Source organism: Poecilia formosa, unplaced genomic scaffold (assembly GCF_000485575.1).
Source record: "Poecilia formosa unplaced genomic scaffold, Poecilia_formosa-5.1.2 Scaffold160, whole genome shotgun sequence".
Classification (NCBI taxonomy): Eukaryota; Metazoa; Chordata; class Actinopteri; order Cyprinodontiformes; family Poeciliidae; genus Poecilia; species Poecilia formosa.
In genome coordinates this window covers 465,864-478,682 of record NW_006800099.1, presented here as the reverse complement: position 1 = coordinate 478,682, position 12,819 = coordinate 465,864, and the positions used below count along the sequence as shown (strand labels likewise).

The 12,819-nt window shown below is 40.5% G+C and overlaps 1 protein-coding gene across 4 annotated transcripts in view; it reads left to right on the top strand.

Annotated features, from left to right (window-relative positions):
* Window positions 1–12,819, top strand: part of LOC103146524 (glutamate receptor ionotropic, NMDA 3B-like) — a 183,342-nt gene that overhangs the window by 33,183 nt on the left and 137,340 nt on the right. For 2 of the 4 annotated variants that reach the window (XR_001663668.1, XM_007564497.2), the window contains exon 1: window positions 5,776–6,615. The exons of 1 other annotated variant lie outside the window; for it this stretch is intronic. Coding sequence is in view for 2 of the 3 variants with exons in the window: in XM_007564497.2 (XP_007564559.1) it covers window positions 6,076–6,615 (540 nt within the window). In the remaining variant the exon portion in view is untranslated. Of the gene's footprint in view, window positions 1–5,774; window positions 6,616–12,819 lie in introns of those variants that run through there. One more of the 4 variants, XM_016677681.1, reaches the window with a different exon arrangement.

Here is a 12,819-nt window from a genome sequence, read left to right as displayed (position 1 = left end):
TTCCTATTGTCCTTTGGCAAAATTAACATATGAATGCTGGAGGAAAATACTTGCCTCTATACATTCAGAAAGAGACTGAACAAGTTTAACTTTCATGGAAGGTGTGAAAAAAGGAAAAGTGCTCTCTCCGAAAGAACCTCAGGGCCTGACTAAAATTTGCCAGAGAGAAAAAGAGAAACGACTACGACCTGTTGAGTTATTTCCTTTAGAAAGCTAAGTTTAAAACTTTATTATTCATTTCCCAGAACAGTGAACATGTCGATGCATTTCAGGAAATAACCTCTTACAAACTGTTGGGCACGCAGGTGAATGTACTATGGTTTGGCAATGGTTTGATTCAATGAAACCTAGCAAGTTCACCTCCATCTAGTGAAGCCTTCATCTAATCACCTTCATCTAATCAACTAATAAACTGACTGCATGTCAGAGAATGCTTGAGAAAAATGTTAGCATATATGCAGCTCTGGAAAAAAAATCAGAGTCCTCTGCACTGAACCTCACTGTTATTCCACCAAACATTGATTCCTGAACTCTTCCTGATTTAAAACTTTAGTATTGTTGTTTCTAATTGAACATGAACTTGTTTTCTTTGCATTAGTTGAGGCCTGAAAGCTCTGCATATTTTTCGTTATTTTAACCATTACTCATTTTCTGCAAAATAAATACATTTGCTTTGAATCTCAGAGACATGTTGTCAGTAGTTCATAGAATAAAAGAACAATGTTCATTTTACTCAAATATATGCCTATAATAAGTCAAATTAGAAAAACTGATCATTTTAAGTGGTGTCTTGATTTTTTTCCAGAGCAATATATATATGGAAACAGAACTGGACTCTGCAACATTAAAGTGATTCCAAACAAACCAGTAAACCCACCAAGACCCGGCAGAAAATTAAGACATAAGAAGTCCTTGGCAAATTTTTTTTTTTATTCTGATAATATATTTTGTTTGGTGCTTATCTGTAACTGAATCACTTCATTTCACATCATCTTTGCTTACATATTCTACCCAGGTTTCCCATCTGTATTTAATAACTTACTTTACAATAACTTCAACAATATTTTCTGGTATTTGAGAAAACTGTTGCCTTAATAAGAAAATTAGAAAAACAGTCTTTCCAAACTTTTTGTGGGGGATTAAGCTGTATGCATTCGAAAACCTAAATTTTACTTCAATATCTGACCGTGACTTTCATACCTAGTGCTCTGGATGACCCAGAAGCAGGGCACAAGACACAGGAGGTTAAACTAAGCAAAAAGACTTTAATGAAATTTTCAAAGAACAAAAGAGGCTGCAGGTGCAAGGAACAAACAAAAAGTCCATATGACAGGCAATCCAAGCATGAGTCCAGGGAACAAATAAAAGGGAGATGAACGGGAGCGGAACGCAAGAACATGACAGCCTGGATGAACAGACACACCAACAAAGGCAAATGAAAGAGATGGGACTAAATATGGACAAGGGTGAACAGATGCAGATGGCAACATTTACCTCTGAGCAAACAGGAGGCAGGCAGTGGAAGGTAAACCAGACAGCCCACATATTAAAAACACACAAAAGAGGGGCAAGAGAGCTAATTACAGAGTCAGAGACAAGAGAACTGTCACAACTTTGACAAAGCCTGGACTTGTAAAACAAAAACTTGATAAATGTGCTTAAAATTTGTAAATAAAACAATAAAAGTGATGATAGCTTGCAGAAAAACCTTGGTGGGATACCGATGGTCCATCAAATTTTTGTAAATGTATTTAATGCTTTTTCTGTCCTTCGGGAGAACCGGCGCACATCACGCACAGCCACGCAATGAGTTTGACGATGATTTGACCAGCTCTGACGAACTCAAGCATCAACGAGATACAAGATTAAAGCCTGAGTATCAGCGAGAATCTCGTCTACTTCTTTCTTCCTTGCTACCTGCTATGTGCGACGCATAATAGTTGGACTGTAAATTCAAACAAGTACTGTTTATTAACATCATTGTACGATTGGAAATATGGTCAAATAAGAAGCAATCACATGTGCAGCATTTGTTTTTCAAGCTTAGGTGTTGCAGGAGGTGTGATGCCATGTGGGAAAAACCTTCAACTGAAAATGAAACCAAACAAATTGCTCTGGGATGTTTTAAAGCAGCTTAGTGTGTTAATTATTATTTTTTTTAAGTTAAAAGAAAGAGCCGTCTGCAAATAAGAAAAATATACTTTTAATATCTCCCAAAAGTATTCACCATCCTCCATACACAGCCTTTCTACATCTTGTTGCCTTTGTTATGTTATTGGGATGTTAGAATAAAACAGCAACATGTAGCCTAAGTTAAAGTTTTATTCAGTTTTTTTTTTCCTAATAAATTTAATTCTTAAGTTTATAAAGTGCGGTTGTATTTTAGCCACCTTCTTAGGAATTACAGTTGCAAGTTTTTATTTTATTTTATTTTTGTTTTTTAGGTATGTTGGTACAAATAAGGACTAGAAAGACTTGAAAACTGACGTTCACAGATGCTCCCATCCGGACATTTTCTAAAGATTCTTAATTGGACTTAGGTATTTACTTTGACTAGGCTATACCAACACAAAATACAGCAGACTGTAGCTCTTGCTGTATGTTTTAAGGTTGCTGTCCTGCTGAAAAGTGAACCTCCACCTTGCCTGCATGACTTGGGTAGGCTTGCAGCTACGGCATAGCCATAACCTATTTTGTTTTATGACATTATGTTAAATTATACATTGGTGGATACTGTTCATGAATTAGCCGACTTCTCCATGCAATCAGTTGCACTGGATTTTATTTAGGGGTGACACGTATTTGTGACTTAAATGTGTCAAATACTTTTGCGGCCACTGTCTGCTTTGAAATAGTTTGACTTGGCTTGGATGTTTTCAGTTCTATGCAGCTTCAATGGCTGCCAGAAGAAACGAATGTTGATGTGTCTGCAATGGAATGAGGTCTACAGTGCTGGTTTTGCTCTTGTCTCCACATTTAGCCAGTCCAGTAATAAGAAGGATGGAGATGGAGGGAAAACACTTTTTTTGTACTTTAACTTTAACTTTTTTTTTTTTTTAGATGTATCAACAGCCAAACAGCTTTCCCTCCAGGTCATGCAGCGAGCTGTGAAATGACATGTTGATCCCATGAATACGTGTCTGTGTGCGTGCGTGTGTGTGCATGTGGACCCAAGGGACAAGAGAGGCAGGAATCCCTTTATCAGGTTGACCAAAGAACTTTTTTTTTTTCTACATCAGCCATCATGGTGAAAGTGGCCCTGCAGTGGAAGTCAAACTTAGTGAAAGTGTTTGAGGAACATTTAAGGTAAAAAAAAAAATAAAAAATAGAAAAAAAAAAGAAAAAAAAAACTACATTTCAAATACCATAAATCAGAAATATGGAGGACAAAATGACTGCTGAATGAAGGGAAGAAGAACTTAGTGCTGTCCCTTGCTTTAAGCCAAATTAGCATGCGCAGTAGATCTCTTTTATGGCTCTGGCACTGTCTATGGTGCTGAAAAGTTGTGATTACACAAGAGGTAATGTTCTAGCTGGACGGCAGGAAGGAAGTGGAAATAAATCTCCAGGCAAAACTGAGATTTCAGCGAACTATCAGCTTTGTGTTCACCAGATTGGCAGGAACATCTTGGTGGGAGCCCTAGAGGTGCTTGAAAGTGGCCCATTACCAAGGAAAACATGCTGGGCTCCTTTATAGAAGAACAAAGATGAAAGTCCATTCATGTTTTTTTCACTGTATAAACCAAAGGGGGAAAGATTTAGGTTGTGTTGAAAGAACTATAGACAACTTACTGAGTTTAAAGATTGAAAGTACAAACTTATATTTTACTGCAGTAGCTTTATTTCGCGCTGACATTCAGAAAGAAATTGAAACGTAATCTCAGGACTGGTGTCTTAATTATTGCTACCTCCACTCCCCCTTTGCCAATAAAGCATCACTCGGGCTCCTATAATATTTTACAAGTTTAGCTCTGTGTAGGAAGAGGGATCTTTAATTATTCCTCTTCCAACAATCTCTACAGATTGTCCACAGATCGGGAGTAGTTGCTCTCGGTAACCGAGTTTTGGTTCAAACAGAATATTGCCAAAACAAACGTTCACTGCAGAATAATGTTACTGAAACAGAAACATGTGCTTGAAGGCTACTTAAGCTGCTTTCCAATTCAGAGCTTAAATCTGCGAATCACACCTCAAGTGTTATGCCACACTCGCATTTGCGGCATTTTAAAATTAATTTTACTCAGGTCACCCAGACTGCCATTTCCAGTTACTATTTGCAGTCTTGATTCTTGGTTATAAGGGACACATCTTGTATTTTCTACTGAAAACGCAGTGATTTTTAAAAAAATATATATTTCTAATGGATGCTGAACATTTAAAACTGATTTTGCACCTATAATTATTAAGAGCAACAGTCATAATTTGCTTTGCTTGAATGATTACAAGTTTGACGTTTTGACTCATTTTTAAAACTGATTTGTTTAAAATAATAATTCACATGCTTAGAGTAGATTTTTTTGAAATGGTGTTTTGATTAAATAAAGACCTTGGATCATTCTTCTAACATTTTGTGTCAGAATATCTAACATCAGGGTTTGTCACCAAGGGCGAAACATTACGTCATCCAACACTTCATCCTGAATGTCTTGTGATATCAGAGGTGGGAGAAAGTCACCGTTTTTGCAAGTCACATGCAATTGCTTTCAACTCTTTCAAGTCTAGAGTCAAGGGCCACGTCGAGTAGGAAGTAATAAAGACGTCCATGTTTGGAGTGGATTCCACCTAAACTATTATAAAGTTCAAGTCTTACCTTAATCAGATGAAGCTTATTTTAAAATAAAGATGTAGTTATTAAAGGGCGAGTTGTTGTTGCGGTAGGAGTTCGTCCATCAAGTTTTGGACTTGAGAATATAGGAAATGTCGCCGTCCGGTGCTACTGTCGGAGCGAGGCGGGGGAAGAGAAGCTAACGTGAGAGCGGGGGAGGGGGGACAATACGGGATATTTACGAGAAAATACTAAACCGTTAGCACGACGGGAGAGGGAGGTAAAACACGGTAGTTTCCCGGAAGAAATTGGAGACTTCACAGGTATGAGTTCGTCCTCGAAGTCTTGTAAGATCCAGGTGATAAAAAACAAAAACAAAACAAAAAAAAAAACGTTTTGCATTGCTAATAAGAAATTAGTAAAAACTCCTAAGTGTCACATAGAGGCACAGTTAGCAGCTCTGTTGCCTTGCAGCAAGAAGGTCCTGGGTTCGAACCCTGGCCCGGAGTCTTTCTGCGTGAAGTTTGAATGTTGTCCCTGCGCATGCGCCAGTTCTTTCCGGTTTCACGTCCCCGGCTTCCTCCCGCAGTCCAAAAATAATGACCGTTTCGGTTAATCTAAAAATCTCTTAGCTGTGAGGGGGTGTGCGTACATGTTGTACGTCCTGAGTGTCTCTGTGGTGGACTGGCGACCTGTCCAGGGTGTGTCCTGAATTGTGCCCGTATAAAAAGACATGTTCAACATTCCAAACTTTATATTAAATGGTACAACATGACTCACAGACTAATTACTGCCATAAAATATATCCGGCCGCTTGCATTAAATTCAGAGTGGAAAACCTGAAAAAGCGGAAGATGTTACTCAACGAATTTTCATTAAAATTCACCAAGAGGCAAGCTCCGTGAGAGGTTAGATTATTGGCGGGCAGGCGCATGGACACACACAGGCGCACGCAGGCACTCTCTCACACACAAACACACACACACACCCATGCACACAAATTTCACAGCTGGTGTGCCTTCCTCCAGCAGAGACTGACAGAAGCAGGGCGACCGCTTTAAGCTGCGAGCGCTCATCTCTCCTCTCCACCACCGGCGCGTCTTTCACTGCTCTTATGAAAAACTTTGAAGGGGTGAGGGGCGAAATGTGCAAGAAAATCGTTTAGGAAAAAAAGAAGAAGAAGAAGAAGAAGAAGAAGAAAAAGAAAGATCAAGTCCGAGAAGAGCGGTGGAGCCGGGAGAAAGAGGGAGCTATGCCATCTCCCGCCGAGCGGAGCACAGTCCTCCTCAGTTGCGTGTCGGATCTACAGCATGGTGTCTCTTTCTGGACTCCGGAGCCGCTGCCTCGCCCCGGGGAGAACCCGTCTCCTTTTCATCTCTGTCAGAGTGCTTCCGCTGCTGCTTCTCCTCCTGCTGACTCCCTTCTCCTCCGCCGAGACCTGCTTCCCTCACCCGGCGCCCTGCCACATCTTGGCACGGATCGGACACACGGTGCGCCTCGGTGCGCTCCTGCCGACCCGCCAGCCGGCGCGGATACAGAACGCGCTCAACCGCGCCCTGGCGAGCATCCGGCACCAAAGCAGCGGGACGGACTCCACCACCGCCTCCGCCCAGCCGGCCCCGCTGCTGCCCTACAACCTGACCCTGGAGATGGTGGTGCGGTCGCCGGCGGGATGGGACCCGGAGTCGCTGTCCCACAGCGCCTGTCAGGACCTGGTGATCAGAGGCGTGACAGCCGTGCTCGCCTTTCCACGCTCCAGGGAGGAGCTGATCCAGGTGGAGTTCCTCTCCTCTTTCTTGGAGATTCCCTTCGTGTCCATCCTGGAGGACACGGAGCCACTTGTGACTAAGGTAAGATCAGTCCCAGCAGCCTACTGCAAATATCGTGGTATTTGTGCTTCGTTTGCGCCTAAAAACAAGCAACAACCCATGCCTAAACATTTTTATCCCCCCCTCTGCCCGCCCACCTCACCACCATTAAACTTGTGGCTTATAACTGGGTTGACACTCGGCAAAGAATCTGCCTGATCCTGTAGCTTGTGGCAGGGATTTTGAGTTTAAGCTGCTGCAAAAACCAGCCAGATATTCAGGGCTAGCCGAGCAAATGAACAGTTTAAGGGAAAGTAATTGTAACAGGGATAATGAGGGTAATTATCCCTGCGCCTAATCTAAAGAATGATTAAAACAATTGTGTTAGGGAACCAAAAAAAAAAACAAAAAAACAATCGAAAATGCTGCAGAGTTAATTGCAACAGTAGGCAGCAGTCTTCAGACTCCAATCTCTGTCTTTAGACTCCTTGTTCTAGAAAACTCTGACATTCAGATTGATTTTGGTTGAGCAGCCTGGTGGACCTGGAGGCCCACACCATGTTTAATATCTGATGGAGCAGAATTTGTAAAGACAGAACCCTCAAGGCAAATACAAGATGATTTTTCTTCCCCTCTACCCCCCTTCAACTCCTTAAGCCTTGTTCTTTATTTTTGTGAGAGTGCAAACACAGAAACGGCGAGAGACAGAACAGTTGTTTGTGCTTGTTTGAAAAAAAAAATATATATATATATTTTTAAGCACCTTTCAGAATGAATTCAACCAGTTGCGATGGTGATAGATAGCTGTTTTGAACAGGTGTTGCTCCTGGACCGTGTGTGATCAAATATTTCTACTTCATGTATATGCATGTGTGGCTCTTGTTCTTGTCTTTTTGGAAGAAAGAAAGAAAGAAAAAAAGTAGCTGGGCAATAAATGTGTTTTCAGTACTCCTTCCTAACGGCAATAAGAGCTGCTTGCCTGTTAGTGTTTCCAGCGATTTCCATCTCATTCCCAAGCAAGCAGCCAGCATCATCTGTCACATACATATTTGACTTTATCCAATAAAGACAAAATATATATATATATATATATATATATATATATATATATATATATATATATATATATATATATATATATAAAACCCTCACACACAGGTGTCAGAATCTGACAGAAGAGCCTGAAGTAGTGACCTTTTTGACTTTGACGCAGCAAGCATGAAAAAAAAAAAGAGATGCTCTGATCAGATATTTGAACTTTTTCTTTGCCACATGGAAAACACAATGCCATTGTAAAACATGGTGGCGGTTGCATCATGCTGTAGGCATATTTTATTTATTTATTTTCTTAGGGCAGAGTAGCTGCTTAGAGAAGACTGAAATACGAATATAGATGAAGGTAGATGGCAGGAAAGCTGCAGAAGACTTGAAGACCGGGGCGACGGTTCTGTTAGTATTCATTAGAGCAGTAAGAGCGAGTCGCCTGCCAGCGTTGCCAGTGGTATCCGCCTCAATCCAGCCAAGCAGCCAGCTGCATCTCGTCTCCACACCTATTTGTTTGTGTGCGCGCTATTGCACGGCGGCGAGCTCGAACACCCAAAGTCAGTCCACGTGTGTGTGTGCGTGTGTGTGTGTGTGGAAGGGGAACTTCCAATTTTCACAGAGGTCCGTTTAAGAGAGGGGGGCACCTTCACTAAACCGTCATGCTGACATGAAAAGTTAGAAGGACGGGGAAGAAGAAGAAGAAGAAGAAGAAGAAATGGAGGCATAATCCACAGTTTTCAAAGTCTTCTGAGTCATGCATTCTTGTCAACAATGTTATGGTTACTTAATCTCAATAGAGCCGACATCAGTGAGAAGCCAAACCACTTGACGAATGGCTTGAAAATGCAAAGAGATAGGCGAGCGAGAGAAGGAGAAGAGAGCAGATATGAGGACAGGGTTTTTTTGGGGGGTTTTTTTGTTTTGTTTTTTTCGCTGCTTTTGTTTTTTTTTTTGTCTTGAGCTGTGGGAGGCTGGAAGAACAAAGTTGTGCCAAGCAGGCAGGCTGTAGAAATAATAATAATAATAAAAACTCCTCTGTGTCCTGACGGCTCAACTTTCAATATTTTTAGCCATTATTTGATGCATTGTGTTGAAATCGATCGCTGTTTTTGGTCTTCTTTCATGCTTAAGAGAAAAGTCTTTCTAGCTTTTCATTAAATTCAACCATCCTTTTCTTTTTTGAAGTTTGGAGTTTATTAGTTTATTGCAGGATTTCAGTTTAACTTTTGTCGACTAAAATGCGATGTTTGTGTAAGGTGCTACAAAAGCAGGTGGTTGGTGTAAAAAAAAAGAAAAGTTGATGAACGTGTTACTTTAAAAATATCCAGTAGTATGCGTTTGCCTCAACACGAAAAAACAAGATTTCACAAAAAACACTCCACTGAAGAAAATGACAGCAGATTTTCTCTATGTAAACCCCTATTGTAAAAAAAAAGAAAAAGTTTTCACTTTACTGTTATTAAGACAAAGACTACATACCATTTCATAGCACAATCAAAAGTGCTGCACACCAGTATATAAAACATGACCTAAGAAATTTGTCTTTACATTTTGACGCCCTGAAAATAGGCCTCTGTCTCTTTAAGAAGCTCCTGTTCTTCCCGACACCCCAGCCTCAGAACGCCATTGCTTGTGAGAACATGAATGGCTGGCATTCAAGGATTTCTTAAACATGCATGACATACTCAAAGCAACACCTCTGATATGGAGCTATGGCGGAAGTTCAGGCTGGAAGACTCCGCCCCCTCCGTTCACCCATCAACGTCATGCTCATCCCCGTCTTCAGCGCTGCACTTCACCCGGCACGTTCAATCAGCAATCAGGCTCTGCATAAAAGGATCCACACCCAAGCCGTCAGACGCTTCCCAGCTGCGTTCAACCCACCACCTCCCCATCTCCACCCACATCCTTTGGCTCTCCAGGATGGTACCCTTTCCTGACCATCACCACCAGTGTTGGGCCCCGGGGGGAGAGCATCCCTAATCGGTTATCGGGATGTTCATCGAGTTCACATCAAATCTCAGCTCAAATCAGCTGCCAGGGCCCGAGCGCCAAAGAACTGTTATTCATTGCTGTCATTAAATCTTTTAATTGTTCCCTTTTCTCCGTCTGAGTCTTTCCAGATTGAAATGGTTTTTGATGAGTACATAACATCATAATATTATAAAAAGCTGAATAAGTCGATTTTACATTTAAAGACAACTAATTTGATCTTTCCTAGAAACAGTAATATTTTGGAGCTTTCCTGTCAGCCGATTGACCTGTAGTGAGCAGAAACACTGAAACTGCTGAAGTAGCAGCGAAGCATTACTCTGGGTCCTACACAGCTAAATTTTTAGCTTCTTGGTTACCAGGGAAAAAAATAATAAAAACATCTATTTTATGTGTGGGCATAAAAGGCAGAATGGCTTAATCCAACTGCCAAAATATGTTATTGGCAAGGAGAGTTTGAATCCATTGCACCTGCTTATTATAGCACTCCCAAGTTTATTGTTGTCTAGATAAAACCCCAAGCTCATAACAGCAATTTGCTTTCCCAGTAGCGATAAACAATTGGATAATTCTCTATCCCGAATAGACTGGATGCTTGGTAGGGCTAATTTGTAGGATTGGGCTTGTTATAAATCCGTCGGCATGGCAATTATTTTTGGCAGATGATGCAACAGCTCTTCAGAAAACAGTCAGGACTTAAAAAATATCTTAATTAAATGTGTTAACCACACTGTATTTTTTATTTATTTATTTTTCTTACTACAGCAACAAATAATTGTTGGAGATTTGCCATAACAACATCTAGTCATTCCAGTCTGGTCTGTTTCATCCACATATGCGTTTCTTTTGCCAAATTTTTCTAAAATCTATTCAGTGAACGCTAGCAAGCTGTGCGCAATACAAATAAACGCTTTTAAAGAAGGAATTTGATTCAAAACGAGTAAATAAACGATCAAAAGAGCTGCGATCTGTTGTCCCACGCCTTTTGTGATGTCACCAGAGTCATGTGCAAACTTGTTTTTGAGAGGGTCGAGTTGCATTACAGGAACAAAACAGCAACAGAAATAGAAAAACGAAACGAAACGCACTGTTCTACTGGTGACAAACTATGTCCAGTTACGTTTTTTTACTCAAAGTTTGGTTTGTAGCTTTAACTTTAAAACTTTAAAATCGGTGGGTCTAGTCGCACTTTCCAAACGCGTCCGTGTTGCTTGAGAACAGCCACATAATTTAGGGAAATTACGACGAGGCGACGCTCTGGGACCTTAAACAATATGAACTGCAGCAGGACGGTCAGAGCGCCTCTACAGAAAGGGAGCAATGTGTTCTGAGCAAACAGAGACAGCAAGGAGGTGGGGAAGGTCCTCAGACACACAAACACGCAAAGGGCAGCGATAAGTGGGTTAGGTCAACAGGGAGGCATATTGTTAGCCCGTACAAACAGGGTACAGCACACCGGTTTCGCAGTGAAGCAGGAGGTACGATTTTAATTAAAAATGCAATTTACATTGTAGCATCAGCGGAGAGGAGTGCTCCCCAGAGAGGGGGTAGGGGGGCTGGAGAAAACGGAGGCAAAACAAATGGTTCTGCCAGAGAATGTGCTGGATCTGTCACCAATTGATCCAAATGAGGAGGTGTTTTTTGTGTTTGTTTATGAAAACAAAATCTATCCCCCCCGGGTTCTAACAATTAGGGAGTTTTACGTGACAATGAGAAGAAAAGAGAGGGTGTCGGGAAGAAGAATTGGATATTTGGACACGGTGTTCCCTGAAAGTATCCAAATGGAAGTATTCAATTGTTGTTCAGTGTATCTTTTCAAGGAGTTTGTTGAAACAAATTAGTTTTTGTTCATTTCGTCACAACAAAAGATTTTTTTAATCTTTTGTTTGATTAAAAAAAAAAATCTAAACCGTTTTCTACTGTTTTCACCTCAACAAACGTAAAAGCGTTTTACTTGGACTTTCATACAGACAAAGTATTACATAATCGTGACGTTGCATGGTTTTCCATCTTTTTCACAAGTAGCAAAACTGAAAAATGTCACAGCCATTTGTGTTCGGCCCCCTTCAGTCAGTACTTGGCGGAAAAAAAAAGTTTCTCTGTAATAACTGGTCAAAGTCTTAGTTCCTCTTTGCAGAAAATCTCAACATCCATTAACTCGAGTTAAAAGTAGAAAAAAAAAGACAATTTTGATTTTTAGGGTCAGCATTTAAATACCAAATTGTTTAAAATATGATAAAGCACTTTTTTTCCAAATGGGAAGTATTATATAAAAGAATAAACACAAAATCAACAGTATAGTTTGCTTTAACAATCTCTAGAAATCAAAGTACAACTCAGAACTGAAAGTACAAAACGTGCAGGAATGTATAGATTATGTTAAAAAAAGGGCATAAATAGGAAAATATACTGCTCAAAAAAAAGGGAACATTTCACTTTAATTTTGTGTGTGGCTCCAAATCCAGGCCTCCATTGGTTAATAAATTTGATTTCCATTGATGATTTTTGTGTGATTTTGTTGTCAGCACATTCAACTTTGTACAGAACAAAGTATTCAATGAGAATATTTCATTCATTCAGATCTAGGATGTGTTATTTGAGTTTTCCCTTTATTTTTTTGAGCAGTGTATTAAAATGACTTGGGAATATTAACAAATTTGCTCACATATTTTTTTTAAAGGTTTTGTTGGCTTTTATTTGAAAGTAGTTCGACAGGAAGCGGGGGTGGGTCGTGCGTCGCCCCTGCGCCACCACAGCACCCATGCTCACTTCTTAATGCAGCCATTGAAATGTAATCCACTGTAGCTCACTAGTTTTAAATTCAAGGTAGTCGAACCGATTTGATGCGTTACCAAAACTCGTTCTGAACCGTCTCTGGTAAACAGGTGAAATCTATCGCCTTGACGTTGGTGGATGTCTGGCCAAGGTATTTGGTACAGAGAAACAACTTAGCCATATTTTCTTATTGACTTGAAAGCCTTACCACCTCTTTACCCTGAAAACATATCCGTGCTGGATAAAGGACAACCTCAAATGGATGCTGCATGCATGCTACAGTCCAAGATGCTTTTTGCAATATGCATATTATTGTTGCCACGTTGTGAAGAAATGACACAGCTGTAGCTCCTTGTCCTTGAATCCAAAGAGTTCCCTTGCAAATTGACTTTTTTTTTTAAAATTCTTTTTCCTTGCTGAATGGTCCTGCTGCCG